The sequence below is a fragment of the Perissodus microlepis genome, chromosome 23, assembly GCF_051167445.1.
Source record: "Perissodus microlepis isolate ML-2025 ecotype Zambia chromosome 23, ASM5116744v1, whole genome shotgun sequence".
NCBI lineage: Eukaryota > Metazoa > Chordata > Actinopteri > Cichliformes > Cichlidae > Perissodus > Perissodus microlepis.
In genome coordinates this window covers 3,440,113-3,454,325 of record NC_140482.1, presented here as the reverse complement: position 1 = coordinate 3,454,325, position 14,213 = coordinate 3,440,113, and the positions used below count along the sequence as shown (strand labels likewise).

Genomic DNA, 14,213 nt, shown 5'->3' with positions numbered 1-14,213 from the left:
ACACCTGTGAGGTAGACATGTGAATGCTGGTGTCTGTTAAAAGATACATTAATGCCATCAATGACACAAAAGTCCATAAAATAGATTAGATTAGACTTTATTAATCCGTCTGTAGTGCGGTGCTGCAGAGCTGCTGGGAAAAGCTGCTACAGCCACATAAGTCATGAAATGCAGGATTTGTTCTCTTTGATAAAAGCTACATCATTAAAGCATTTCACTGCTCATATGCACAGTTATTACTCACACTAAGTAAACTTATATCTGAATAAATGACGAGTAACGTTGTTTTTACTGAAGGTGTTCGTGTTGTGATGGCCAGCTTCCTTTTTGCAGCAGTTCGTTACAAACAGTAACAGCCCACCACAGAGCGGGGGTGTCGAGCCGAAACACCGGCTGGTTGGTAACCTGTCACGTATGTAAAGTGAAAGGAGGGCGGTCAACAAAGGGGCATTAGGGCAGAGTGTGTTGCACAACATCAGTCAAAGCTTCCTTTGTGCTGGTTGAATGACCAGTTGAGCAAACAGGTAACCAGCAGCACCAGCAGCAGCCCAGTGTCACACGGTCGGGAGGAACAACTGAATGAGCTGTGGTTTGGTGGCGTTTCTCGGGATTTAGCCGCTGCTAACCCGGGTCTGTCCTCTGGGCCTTTGTGATTGGCTGTTCCCACAGCACTGCAGGGAGACTTTCACACACGTGCCGCATATTCCTGATCTCCTCTGTGGATAAGTGCAGCTGTCAAGTGTGCACAAAGTTTCTGTCAACAGAAATGTCAGGTAGGTGACTTTTCCTTTAACACACGTGATCTAGTCTTTATCACGTTATACTTTGTTCTACTGAGGAATCAAATACGCGTCAGTGTGCGTGACCTTCTTTCAATTCAGTTTTATTTATACAGCGCCAAACCACAACAACAGTCGCCTCAGGGCGCTTTATATGTAAGGCAGAGCCTGCAGTAGTAACTCAGTTAACCTCTCCACAGGTTAACTTCATTAACTGAGTCGTAACTCGCTCAAGCTTCCAGTCAATGAAAAACGGCGCAGTGAGTAATTCTGACATGAAAGTCATTGCTTGCTGTTCCCCAACACTCTCCCACACAGTGAGCCGCGTGAAATGTGACACTCGTGCAGACAAAAGGTTAACATGCTTGTGATCTGACTGCATGCTCGGGATATTAAGCCATGCACACTTGGTGCTCTACGTGACGCGTGATTTACAACCACAATAGGAGTGTAACCAGGTATCCACGCATCAGAAGAACCAGCAGTGGGCTGTTATTTATTATTAAGAGTGTTCCCGGCAGAGGCCAAGTCTAAAGGTTATTAAAACATACTTACATTCACAACAAAACTTCAATCCTGTGTCTGTGTCACTGCTATGGTGGTGATGCAGCCACTCTGTAAAACTACTGACCCCTGCAGAGTGACTGTGGCTTTTACTGACACACACAAACAACAACAACACAAATCCCACCTAAAATACATCCCATCCTAAATGTGCAACCACAGTTACCAACGTTGGGACTTTGTGTAGATGTAAATCAAAACAGAATGCAGATATCTTTAAGCCATATTTGATCCGAGCATCTCAGCTGTTTAAACTTAGAAATCTACTGTATTTTTTTTAAAAACAAAGTAAGTTGAAAACCGAAACCAGTTTGTTGTTGATGTTGTTTCTTGAAGATTCAAATGTTTTTAGATGGTAGTTTTCAGGCTGGTCAGCTCACAACCCAGACAAAGGCATGCCTTTCTAAAAACACAGCAGAAATAAAACACACGTCTGGACTCCGTGTGACTCTAAATCAGGGGTGTCAAACTTAAACAAGCCACTTTTGGCCACTTTAGTGTTCGAGTAGCACAAAAACCCCAACAAACAAGAAAACAGCCACAAATATTTCCTAAAATGTTTTTTTTTATGTCAAATATTGTATGACAAGCCTGTTTGCTCCTCCCTCTTCACTAAACGAATCCTTTCATTGAACTACCAAATAAACACACTGGTCCTCTGTGTCTGTGCACACACACGGCAGCACTTGTGCTACACACTAGTTTGTGAACTAACACAGCCAATCCCTCAGCATGTTTGTGCTCTCTGCTCATATTGCCTTCATATTAAATCACTTATTTTAACAAAAAAAGTCACTTCAAAGGCCAAACTGCATTATAATTCTTCACTTAAAATTTGGTCTGCAAGCAGGGGTGACGTGGGCCGCAAGTGGCCCCCGGGCCGCGAGTTTGAGACCCCTGCTCTAAAACCTGTATATACTTTCAGCCTTGATGGTACCTTTGCAGAGCTGACCACTCCACAGGCATTGATGTATCAGCTGACCAAAGTGCTTAAAGTAACCCTACCCTTCTTTTAATACTACGAACTCACATCAGCTTAGGTTACTTCAGTCTGTATTATGCAGTTACCCTTTCATATTTGCGTTTATTCTCACATTACTCTTATATTTATCTTCCTGCCAGTAGAGCTCCCCATGTTTCAGAGGTCCTTCTGCTACCGCCCGTGTATTGCTACCCACCTTGAGAGGTCACATGTGTGCTGAACCGACTTTACAGTACAGGCCCCTGCGCCCTGTACTACAAAGTGAATTTAGCTCATCTGTAGCAGTGGCGATCTAATGATCAGGTTTGATGTGTTCCAACTACTCCAGAGACATTCTCAAATGGGGATTAAAAACTGGTAAAGAAGGTAGAAAATGTGCCAGTAAAATGCAACGCTGGTGCAAAATGCCACAGATTGAATGGTGTCGTGTGGTGATTTTAGCACACGGAGCAGTAAGATAAAACATTTTAGCTCCAGTTTATTATTTTATGGCTGAGTGTGTTCTCAGTGCTGCTGCAGATTTCTACACATCAGACGTGCTAAAACATTAAAGCATAATGGAAATCACTTTAGTTTATTGCAGATCAAAGTGAAAACAATTTAAACAGTTACTCAATACAACAATATGATGCACTGCTGGTGCATTTACTGGTTTTCGTGAGGTAAGCTTGAAAACAGGCACTTGTAAAACGTAGTGCAGTGTTCTGAACATGTTACGACTGGTTTAGAGAGATTTGGGTTTAAATTCTGTCAAATAACATTTTGAAAGGTACAGTTTCAGAGTCTGAACCTCAACATATTTTCCACTGAGAATGACCAAAATTAGTCTGAGTTGGTCTTACTAGAAGTGCATCTGCTTGATGTTAACCTATCATAGGCTCCTTAATGGGTCATTAAACAGTGTCTGGGGTGGAGTGCATGGATTTGGACCAGGGCAGGCCTGGATCTGTCTATAGTGGCTTTCTGAATTGTATTCTTTATTTAAAATAGCTCCTTGTTCCACAAAGATCCTGAAATATTTTAAATACTACAAGTAGTCTTTTTTTTTTTTTTTCTTTTCTAACATGCCTTTACTGATATCGCTTGTGAAATGGTCACTGTTACTTAACTCTCAGTGTGAACAGGGTATCAGGACCTCGTGTAAAAGTCAAACCATGCAGTGGTTACTTTTCCTGCTGCAACAAAGAAACACCAAATCCAACAAAGATTAAATGACAAACACACGTCAGCCGGGTCAGTCAGCCTGATGGGGTCTTTTTGTTCTTTCTCCAGCTGGGGAGGCTTTTGTGACCCTTGCCACCACAGACTCTTACTGCATGGGAGCTGCTGTAGTGGCCAGAAGTCTGCGGCGGCACGGAACAACTCGCCACATAGTTGCCATGATCACACCAAATGTCTCTGAGCAGTCAAGGTGGGAGAATGATGAACCATGTGGCAAACGTTAAAAGAATTTAGTCTCACTCCCTCATGTGTGCTCGAAGTATGCTCAGTCATTGTTAAATATCTTTTCCAAGTGTGTTTTCATCTTTATGCAGTGGCTCCAGAAAGCTTTCGTTCCACATTTTGTCCTGTTACAGCCCTATTCCAAAATATATTAAGTCTAAAAATCTTCATATGTATATAAGTATTCACAGCCTGTGTTTAATGCAGCTTTTGCAGCAATTGCAGCCTCAGTTCTTTTCGTGTATGACTCTACAAGCTTGATGCATCTAATTTTGGGCAGATTCTCTCATTCTGCTTTGTGGAAGAAGAAGAAGAAGAAAACTTTATTTGTCAATTTCTTCAATGTACTTGCCATACAAAGGAATTGAAATTACGTTTCACACTGTCCCATGCGTAGACATTGACAACAATAAAGTGCAGATGCACAACAAAAACAGCCCTAACAATAAGGTAATATTAAATAAGACCTAAAAATAGATAAAATAAAATAAAGTGTTCCAACAGTGTTCCCTGGAAAATAGTATACTAGTCTACTTGAGGTAGTCCCAGGTTGTGGTTGGTAGGGGTTTTTGTTTTAATGCAGCATAAGACTATAGCAGCAGTAATAGTAATATAATAATATAAATAGTGCTAAAAGAAATACTAAAAATATATAGCAGCAGGTGTGTGCAATTGCAATGCAGAGGTAGTTGTTTCCAGTCAGGAATGTTTTCTAGTTCTTGGTTCAGAGAGTGTTTCCTTGTTGGAGAGTGTGCGTGGATGGTGGGAGGGGGGGGGTAGAGTCCAGTCTGTCTTCCTATACTTCTGCCAATCTGGTGATTCTGCTGGCTGGGAGCCGGGAGGGAAGAGTTCAGCAGTCTCACAGCCTGGTGGATGAACTGATCAAACTCCGTCAGGTGGGAGATGTTGGTGCACAGTCATTGTCTGAGTCCTACAGAAATGTACATTCAGCTCAGGACACGAGAGATAAAGGGAGACATCAGGCTGAAGAAGCAGTTCTATCAGGCTTGGTTAGCCTGTGGGACTTTGGAGCCAAGACCTCCTTAAACCCAATGACACGTCTTCTGTAGAGGACGCAGAGTCTGGGGACGGGTGGATGACTCCTCCATCACTGAGGCTGAGGTCACTAAGGCAGTTAAACAACTCCTTGGTTGCGGGGCCCCGGGGGTGGATGAGGTTCGCCCTGAGTTCCTGAAGGCTCTGGATGTTGTAGGGCGGTCTTGGTTGACACGCTTTGAAATGTTGCATGGTCAGGGGTGGTACCTCTGGACTGGCACACCTGGGTGGTGGTTCCCATTTTTAAGAAGGGGAACCGGAGGGTGTGTTCCAAATATAGGGGGATCACACTCCTCAGCCTCCCTGGGAAGGTCTATGCCAGGGTGCTGGAAAGGAGAGCCCACCATCCATTAGTCCAGGGGTGGGCAACTCCAGGCCTTGAGGACCGGTGTCCTGCAGGTTTTAGATCTCACCCTGGGTCAACACAGCTGGATCACATGATTACTTCATTCCCAATCCTCTGGAGAACTTCATGACATGTTGTGGAGGTCATTTAGCCATTTAAATCAGCTGTGATGGATCAAGGACACGTCTAAAACCTGCAGGACACCGGCCCTCGAGGCCTGGAGTTGGACACGCCTGCATTAGTCAAACCTCGGTTACAGGAGGACCGTCCCAAAACTGGACCAGCTCTTTACCCTCTCAAAGATATTCAAGGGTGCATGGGAGTTTACCCAACCAGTGCACATGTTTTGTGGACTTGGAGAAGGCATTCAACCGTGGCCCTCAGTGTTCTGTGGAAGGTGTTTTGGGAGTATGGGCCCATCTTGCCCGTTTCTACGAGCCATTCGATCCTTATCCAACTGTTGTAAGAGCTTTTTTAAAAAAAATAAATTTGCATCCAGACTTTGTCACTTTTCCATTATGGGTTATTGTGTGTGTAGAATTTGGAATTGGGACTGTAACATGAAAAAATGCAGAACAAGTGAAGTGCTGTAAATACTTTTACTCTGGTCTGAACCAGGTGATGAAACTTGTAGTTGTGGTTTGGTTTCTTTTCATATAGGAAAAATTCAAAGTGAAGTAAGTGACCCACATTTGTCACTACATGAAGTAACGTTAAGTTGGCATACTGGCCAGATGTTATTGGGAGGGGAGCAACAAACATAAGATGAAATGGGAGCTGTGTGTGAAAATGTTAGGTGTCCCATTACTCTTGAACAAACAGGCTCTGAAGGTGCATCTGCTAAAAATCATATACTGACATTTATCGCCCGACAGACTCGCCCTTAAAGATGTGTTTGATGAAGTGATTGTGGTGGATGTGATGGACAGTGAAGATTACCACCACTTGTCCTTGCTGGGACGTCCTGAGCTCGGTATCACTTTCACTAAGATCCACTGCTGGACTCTGACACAGTATAGCAAATGCGTCTTTCTGGATGCCGACACTCTGGTGAGTTCACTGACACATGCCAATATGTCTGAAGCTGGTTGAGGGGAGGATCACAAACACTCGGGGTGGGAGGAGTGGGTAGCAGTTTCCCTTGTGTCCTTGTAGTGAAGGCACATTTGAGCCAGTCGCCTTCTGAGCACAGAGGAAATGGTGTCTCTCAGATATCTTCATTTAGCATAGAAAAAGAGTTTGTTACAATAACAATAAAAACAAGAACAACCCTAGTTTTCTTTTCGGTGCTGTAGCCAGGTTAGAACAGTCAGCTCGTTTTTTATTAGAGTGGGATGTAATTGTAGAAAGTCTGTGATGATATATTACTCCAGGTGAACTGAGGGGGTTTGTGCTTCTGACCAGGAACAAACAACAGCAGAAACACACATATAAGCTGCTCGCCTTCAAACTTCACAGCAGCTGTGATCTGTGTTCAGAGGAACAGCTGGAGTGTTACACTGAAACGGATCAATGGCAGGCTGGTTCACTGGTTCATTACCTATGATAAAGTCCACAGTGTGTGGAAGTCACTTTTAGTACCCATGCAGCTCTGATGTGGCCTGTTGGCCAACATCTTTAATGGCTCAGTGATGTCAAATATGTTCCTACTGAATGAAACCAGCTGAGGTGTTTCACAGCAGGCTCTGTAATGAGTAATGTTCTCATGCTTTCTGTAAAAAAGCACATTTGAAGACTAAAACTTATTTTTTTATCCCTTATGACGCCTGTTTCTACACAAAGGTAACATGTATACCTCCAGATGTCAACTTAAGGTGGATGAAGTCCGTGTAGATGTGAGTTTAGATGACCTCTGGTCTCCTCAGGTGCTGTGTAACGTGGACGAGCTGTTTGACAGGGACGAGCTGTCAGCCGCTCCTGATCCCGGCTGGCCCGACTGTTTCAACTCGGGAGTGTTTGTCTTCAGACCGTCCCTGCACACTCACACCAGACTGCTGGATCACGCCAGTCGCCACGGCAGCTTTGATGGTAACACACGACTCCACGGGCTCAGGCACAAGCAATGAGCTACAGTGCTTTGAATTCCAATGGCTCAACTAATTGGAGTCATGTGCTCATAGAAAGCAAGTCAATGATGTTTTATTCCCAACAAAAATATTCAGTCAGCTTTTGATTTTGTTCTGATCAGGGAGAGAGCGGTGACTGGTCTGATTCAGAAATGCATTATATTATGTCAACCTAACCTCACCAGGACACCAGGACTTCAGCTATCGTAGTGAGGAACTTCACTGACATAATGCTGTCCCTAGCCCCTTCCCCTAACCATTAAAAATGAATGCCTAACCCTGACCCTAAACCTAACCATAACCTAATTGCAACCCTGACACTAAAACCACATTTTGAGCCTCAAAAATGTCTTCAAACTTGTGAGGAGTGTGTCCTCACAAGTGACTGTCGGTCCTCACAAGTATAGTAGAATGCAGATGTCGGTCCTCACAAAGATAGCTAGACAGGAACACACACACACACACGCACAGGCAGCCTCTGGTGGGTGTGGATCTCACAGTTAACCCTTTCACAATGAACTCTTGGACAGCTTTGCATCAAATGTAATGCACTGACATAACATCATGTTTTTAATGTGCAGGATCCTTTAGCACCTGTACACCTACCAAACTTTAGGAAGAATAAAATAAAAGAATATTGAGATTTTGGCCTGTTTTCAGCTTTTTATATCAGGACTTTGTTTCAAGGATTTAAAAAAAAATCTAATTCCTTGAATTACTCGATGAATCGTTGCAGCCGTTGAGCTGATCTGAGGACAAATTCTTTGCTTTGATGCTTCGTTTATCAACTGCGGCCTAAACTCAATTAATGCATGGAAACATCAATAGGATACTGGATTACTAAAATAATGGCCGCAGTCCTTGTAAATGTTGTGTTGCTTTATTGTTCAAACCTGGGTAATTGTTACACATTCACACAAAAAAAGGGGAACAAAAGATAAAACAAACTCAATGTATGGTTTTTATTGTGGACTTTGTTCTTGTGTGCTGACAGGAGGAGACCAAGGACTGTTGAACTCTTTCTTCAGTAGCTGGTCAGTGGAAGACATCAGTAAACACCTGCCGTTTGTTTACAACCTCAGTGCCAGCTCGGTCTACAGCTACCTTCCTGCTTTCCAACAGTGAGTGTGTCTGCGCTGCCTGTGGTTCTTTTCCACTTAAAACCCACAGTTAAATATCTCCATATGTAAAAGCTAGTTCTACTCCTATAATGCATGTCATTATTTTGGGCATAAATCAAATAGTTTTGTATTTATTGTCACAGGAGCACCATCTGCTGCCTGCATCACTGAGGTGAAAACATATTTGCTAGACGTGCAGTCGGCACTGAAATAAAACTTGGATAACAGATCAGTCGCTGACATCACTCTGAGAAATCTCTTTAATCTGGACTCCAAAATCTGATTTTCTTCAGAGGTGGACTTTCTATGCTCGTCTTGTTGCTTTAGCTGTCCTCTTCCATCTGTGCAGGATGTGTTTGCACAATGCCGTCGAAGCAGAACCGTTAAATTTGACTCCACACGCCCTCACTGACCGTTCACCCTTGTGCTCGGTGCAGAACTGCCAAGTTTCCAGACTCCTGAATGCTCCATGATATATATGATATATACATGTCCAACTGTTGCTGTATCAGTCTTAATGCTGCAGTTTTGAATGTGGCATGAAAAGCTCTGTATGAAAAATGCTGGCTAGAAAGCACTTATACATAGAAACGTGCTGTAGCAGAAGGCCACCAGTCCATAATCCTGTTGGTGTGAATGTGTCCTGGTGTTTTAGGCAACGCTTTGCTTCTTTTTCATCTCTTTGTTAGTGTGACACTTTTCAGCTTGTCTATGAAGGCGACCGTTGATTGGATGCTGCAGTTATCTGGCTTGAGTGTGTTTTTAGTATAACATCTGTAGTATTGTAGTGTACCTTAATTTTAGGTACACAAAAACGCAGAAGAAATCAGGATGGTTTTTAAGCCCTGCGCGTTCTCTGTTGTTCGTTTTTAATTTGAGCTAACTGTGCATCTCTGCATTGACTGTGAATGTAATCTTACAGTCTGAACACAACTGATAGAGTTCTTATGAAACGAGAATAAACTCACAGAAAACAAACGGTGACAGCTGATGGCGCTCCAATGAACCTTCTGGAACATAAATATAGGTTTGAGGAATTGATAAATTGGGAAATACTCTGAACCGTGTGGGTTTCAGTCTTCTCTGTGTTACAGGTTTTACAGCCACAGTTGGACATGTTGGAGTTACAGTTTTGTTCTTGCAGGTTTGGCCACAATGCAAAGATCATCCACTTCCTTGGAGCAGACAAACCCTGGAACTTGCAGGGAAACAGCAGCTACTCACACAACATGGAGCAGTTTGTGTCTCTGTGGTGGAAGGAATACCTTATTCACACAGTGTCATCTGCTCCAGTTGTCCAGCCCAAGCAAGAGCAGAAGAAACCACAACAGGTAGGAATGTGCATGAGGGCGGGTAAAGGTTTAATCGGGGGGGAAACGGAACAGGTGTGGGACTCACTGGTGGGTGGAGGTCCAAAGTCACACACCAGGAGTCAAAGGGAGGGATCTGAGTGGGACAAAGACAAAAATGACATCTGAAGCTAAAGATTGGCTTTAAACAGCAGCAGACGTTACCATCATGAGTTACAACTGAGCTATGCATACGTTCACATGGGATGAGCCGTCAGTCTGATAGTGAAACCCCCGAGATGTCTCTGCTTTACCATCGTGTGCCTGTGTAGTACAGCAGCTCACAGGTGGCGTCCTTGTTAGTAAACCAGTATCACTGTCATGATGTTGTAGTGAAGGTACCAGACTGGCTTACTCACACTGTCTGGGTTAAATCCGATGCTTTGTTGAACTGCATGGTACTCATGTAAGGATACATTGTCACCAGTTTGCTGGAGTTTGTTTCATTGTGAAGAGTGTTGCTTTGCAGGAAGTCGACCATTTGCCACGTTTGGCAGATGCTCTGCACGTTTTCTCTACAGCCGCTCCAGCACCAGTTTTCACTGCTGACTTCTCCCTCTGTAGCTGAAGATTTGTCAATCTGTCACATAAGTTGCTGCAGAGTTTGGCTGCAACATGAACGTGCAGATCGGCAGCTAGACGTGTCAGATGGCTGTGTAGCGCTGGTCTTGGTTGTCAGCCCAACATTTACTATCCTCCTTTTTTTTTTTTTTTTTTTTGTCTTCGTACAGATCCAAGAAAGAGAAGCCAAGATGCCGTTTACAGAAAACTTGGACACCTCGAATTCACTGCTTGCACATTTTTCTCCTCCTCCTCCTCCAGAGTACCTTTATTCACAGTCTGAACCAGCTGTGGTAAGCTGAGACTGACATGCTGATCTGTATGTTAAGCTCTTGGACAGTTTCTGTGTTTTGTTGAAGCATCATTTTTTGCTTTTGTTTGTTTATTCCTAAATATAATTGTCATAGCTGTGCATCTCATGAGTCAGAGTAGGGGGATTAACTACTTTAAACACAAGTCAGACTTTTCCTGTAAGTACTCATTCGATATAATCTCTTATCAGTACATTAATTAGCTTAATGAATAACCTTATTAGCTAGTTGTGTTTTTCATATATCATAGTAATGATTGTAGTAGTTGTGAGTATGTCAGCCTGCTGTCTGCCACAGGCCTCCGAGCTTCTCGTTGTCTTTCGGTCATTTGTTTAATTCATTACAACTTGATGCACTGTGTTTATACAAGCTTGTACGATTAGTTTGAACAACCACATTCCCTCCAGTATGATCACAGCTATGAACATGCATCAGCAGAGTTATCACGATCCCCACGATCAGGTGATGTAGACGCTTTTACAACAGCGTACGGCACATACAGTCATGTTTGCTGTTTAGTAAAATGATTCCTGCGTCTGCAGTGTTCCCACACAGATGGCACACAGTTGGAGGAGGAGTCGAGATCATCTGAGGAGTCAGAAGCTGAGGATCCACCTTTGGGGGCAGAAGGCTCTGAAAGCAGTGACGTTCCTGCAGACACGGCTGCTGATCCTGTATGTAGTCCTTTAAACCACACAGAAGTATGAATGTACAGCTGCCAGATTTATGTTCTGTAAAACAATTTATGTTGTAATAATCTACAGATTTTGCTTGTCAACAGAATCGAAAATGAAACAGTAATTATGTCATTCCTTAGACTAGTTCTGACGGCCCCTCAGACGTAGTGTGGAAATATTAGCACGTTCTCCAGGCTCAGAGCAACTCTTGAGTAATGTTACGGATTCAAATATTGGGGATGGATACAAGAGGAAAAACCACAATAACAACACTGGTCCGGCCGGGTTGAGTCAAACGATGATTTTAATGATCACACGCGTGGGAGATGGACACCGTACGCAGACAGCATCAGATCTCAAAATGGTGGAGCATTGATCAAACTCTTATAGCCTCTAGTGGCCCCCACCTAATCATAAAAGCCTAAACATTCACATTCTTTCTCTCACACGGCGCCTAAGCTACGACCTTGGCTCCCTGTTTATCTGCTCCTGCTGAGATGGGGCAGAAAACTCCAGTATGTTCTGTTCTCTTCTAATCAGACAAATAAGGCGATGACTTTCTGCAAACAGTATTTCTCATAACTCAGCAGTATAATGCATCATAAAACAATATCATTCATTCACAATCACCCAGCAGTCTAATGTAATGCAAATCAGCTTAACAAATGCAATAGTTATCACCTTCTTCTAATTCAGGAGAATAATGCAAACTAAAACTACATAATAATTCACCATCTTTAATTAAGGGTCTAACATGGCATAAAATAATATTATAATCTCACAGTCCCCCTGTTGAGCTCTTTAGAATAAAGAGCACACCTACACCCTGTAGTCCAATGCGGCCGGGTTCATTTCTTCTTACGCCTGAGGCCCTTTGTCCCCCTGTTGGACGAACCATATGTGAGATGACCTCTGTGTTTGCGCAGTCCAGGTGCAAGAAGAACTATTATTCCAACAGTAGCAGGTACAGATGACCCTCCCCAGTTCTCCCACAGCTTTATTTTGGTGCTTCCTTATACCCTTCAGACGTACTCAGACTAGAACCTCTGTCTGAGGAGCTTTTAGCCTTTATTTTATTGCTGCAGCCACCAGTGTCTTCCAGTTGGGTGATCCACTGCTCATCTTTCTTCAACCTCAGGGGTTAGACAACCCTTCAGTCGTTGCACAGATCAGGGGATTATTCTGCCCCGATGTCAAACAACAATCTGTGTATCCTCGGGTCACAGCTGTGTCCCCCAGAAAAAGGAACAGGAACGTGTCCCCCTTTTGACCAAGAGCCTCTCGAACCTCGTTGGTCTGGTGTTCCTGGATCTCCACCAACCCCTTCATGGTTATTGCTGTGTTTATGGGATCCATCCTTTTGAGGTGACTAATCGGAGCCCAGACGCCATGACACTTGGACCCAGTTGGTGTCTCGGCAGTCACTGTGTCTGCCTCTGCTGCGAAGGATCCTCGTATATCTGTGACCTCGTCTGGTGTCTGTTCCTTTCTCTGTAAGAGACAGAAAACCCAAACACCTCTCTGCCTAGCCCTAATAATCTACTGTTGTTATCTACTGACCTTCTGGTGATTCAGAATTGGTTTAGAATATTCAGAATGTCCCAGGGACTTATTCTAATCATATCCTATGTGTGTGTAAGCGTGTTTGCATTTAGCCCTCTGCACTCAAAGTCAATACCTGCAATATATCAGTCCGGACCATCACGCCGGACGAAGCTTATGACCAAGTGCCAACTCCTTATAAGCACATTTGCAAGGTGTGTCTGAAAATTATTAAAACCACTCATTTTAACAAAAGACATCAAAAACAAATTAGCCATTTTTAATTCTAACCTTTGCCCCCCGTTTTCACAAAAATCATGTGTTTCCTTCCACCTACCGTCCCACGGTTTCCTCTCCAGTGTGGTACTCAGCTTCTCGTGAACACAGGCTTTTATCTTCTAAATGCTATTCAATTCATTTCAATGATGAACGCTTAAACATGGAAATAATGATTTATGCTTCTCACTGATTCTCTAAAAAAGTCCGGAGACCTCTTGCGTCACTATTAGCTTAAGCTTTACCGTACCTAAGTTATTAAAACACAAATGAAGTCATAAAAATGTTCATATAACCCCTGTTTGATGTTAAAACTCAACTTCCCCCCTTTTTTGACACATTCCCATGTGTCAAATCAACGGAGCTAGAAAATTAAAGAAAAGGTCAGTGACCATATATTTTAGAAAGTATCAGACTTTCACCCATCCAGTGTCGTTGCTCCAGTCCTGTCATCCTGTGCCAGGGAATGAAATCAATTTAATTGTCATGTTAGATCTGTTCAACTCCTGGCTCCGCCCAGAGCCTGCGTCCGCAGAATTGCCAAGAAACAAAACCTGTATTAATATGAACTTCACTTCAATATGAACCTGTTGACTACTTTTGACACAGCAAAGGAACATGCTCTCCTTCCCGAGGACAGGCACTGACTCCCACTTATCTCCTGGAGCCAACTGTCCCTCATGGAGACCCAACATAGCAGCTACAAGGTTTTCCAGATTTGTTAAGTTGATCGGTGTGTAATGCTCTCAATCAAGTATGTAATATTAAATGAATGTCGTTTAATCAACTGCCACTACTTAAAACTTAACAAACGATATAACTGAATAAAAGATTACAAAGAATAACATGATATCAGTGTAATGTAAGCGTGTGCGGCCTTCCCTGCCCAAAGTCACTCCAGTCCATAGATCAGCCAAACATCGCGCTGACTGTAGCTTTTAACCCTTATTAACTTGAGCACAACTCTATAATGAGCAACAAACTGCAATATGTATAAAAATGATCATGGTTACACCTGCAATGGAAGATCATACGATTATCCTGACACCTGTAAATAGAAGATTAACCTGAGGTTATGACAATCACTGGAACACAAATGTTAATATAATGTCAATAGCTTCAATAAATGATTAACGCAAT

The 14,213-nt window shown here is 43.1% G+C and overlaps 1 protein-coding gene across 3 annotated transcripts in view; it reads left to right on the top strand.

Moving 5' to 3' along the window:
- The first annotated feature begins 474 nt into the window (after positions 1-474).
- The window catches only part of gyg2 (glycogenin 2), a 31,982-nt gene continuing 18,243 nt past the window's right edge, over positions 475-14,213 (top strand). The window contains exons 1-9 of one of the 3 annotated variants that reach the window (XR_014799435.1): positions 475-773; positions 3,598-3,736; positions 6,046-6,220; positions 7,036-7,198; positions 8,231-8,357; positions 9,502-9,688; positions 10,438-10,560; positions 10,986-11,040; positions 11,121-11,252. Coding sequence is in view for 2 of the 3 variants with exons in the window: in XM_084921649.1 (XP_084777775.1) it covers positions 767-773; positions 3,598-3,736; positions 6,046-6,220; positions 7,036-7,198; positions 8,231-8,357; positions 9,502-9,688; positions 10,438-10,560; positions 11,121-11,252 (1,053 nt within the window). In the remaining variant the exon portion in view is untranslated. The remainder of the gene's footprint in view (positions 774-3,597; positions 3,737-6,045; positions 6,221-7,035; positions 7,199-8,230; positions 8,358-9,501; positions 9,689-10,437; positions 10,561-10,985; positions 11,041-11,120; positions 11,253-14,213) is intronic. The other 2 variants (XM_084921649.1, XM_084921650.1) reach the window with 2 other exon arrangements.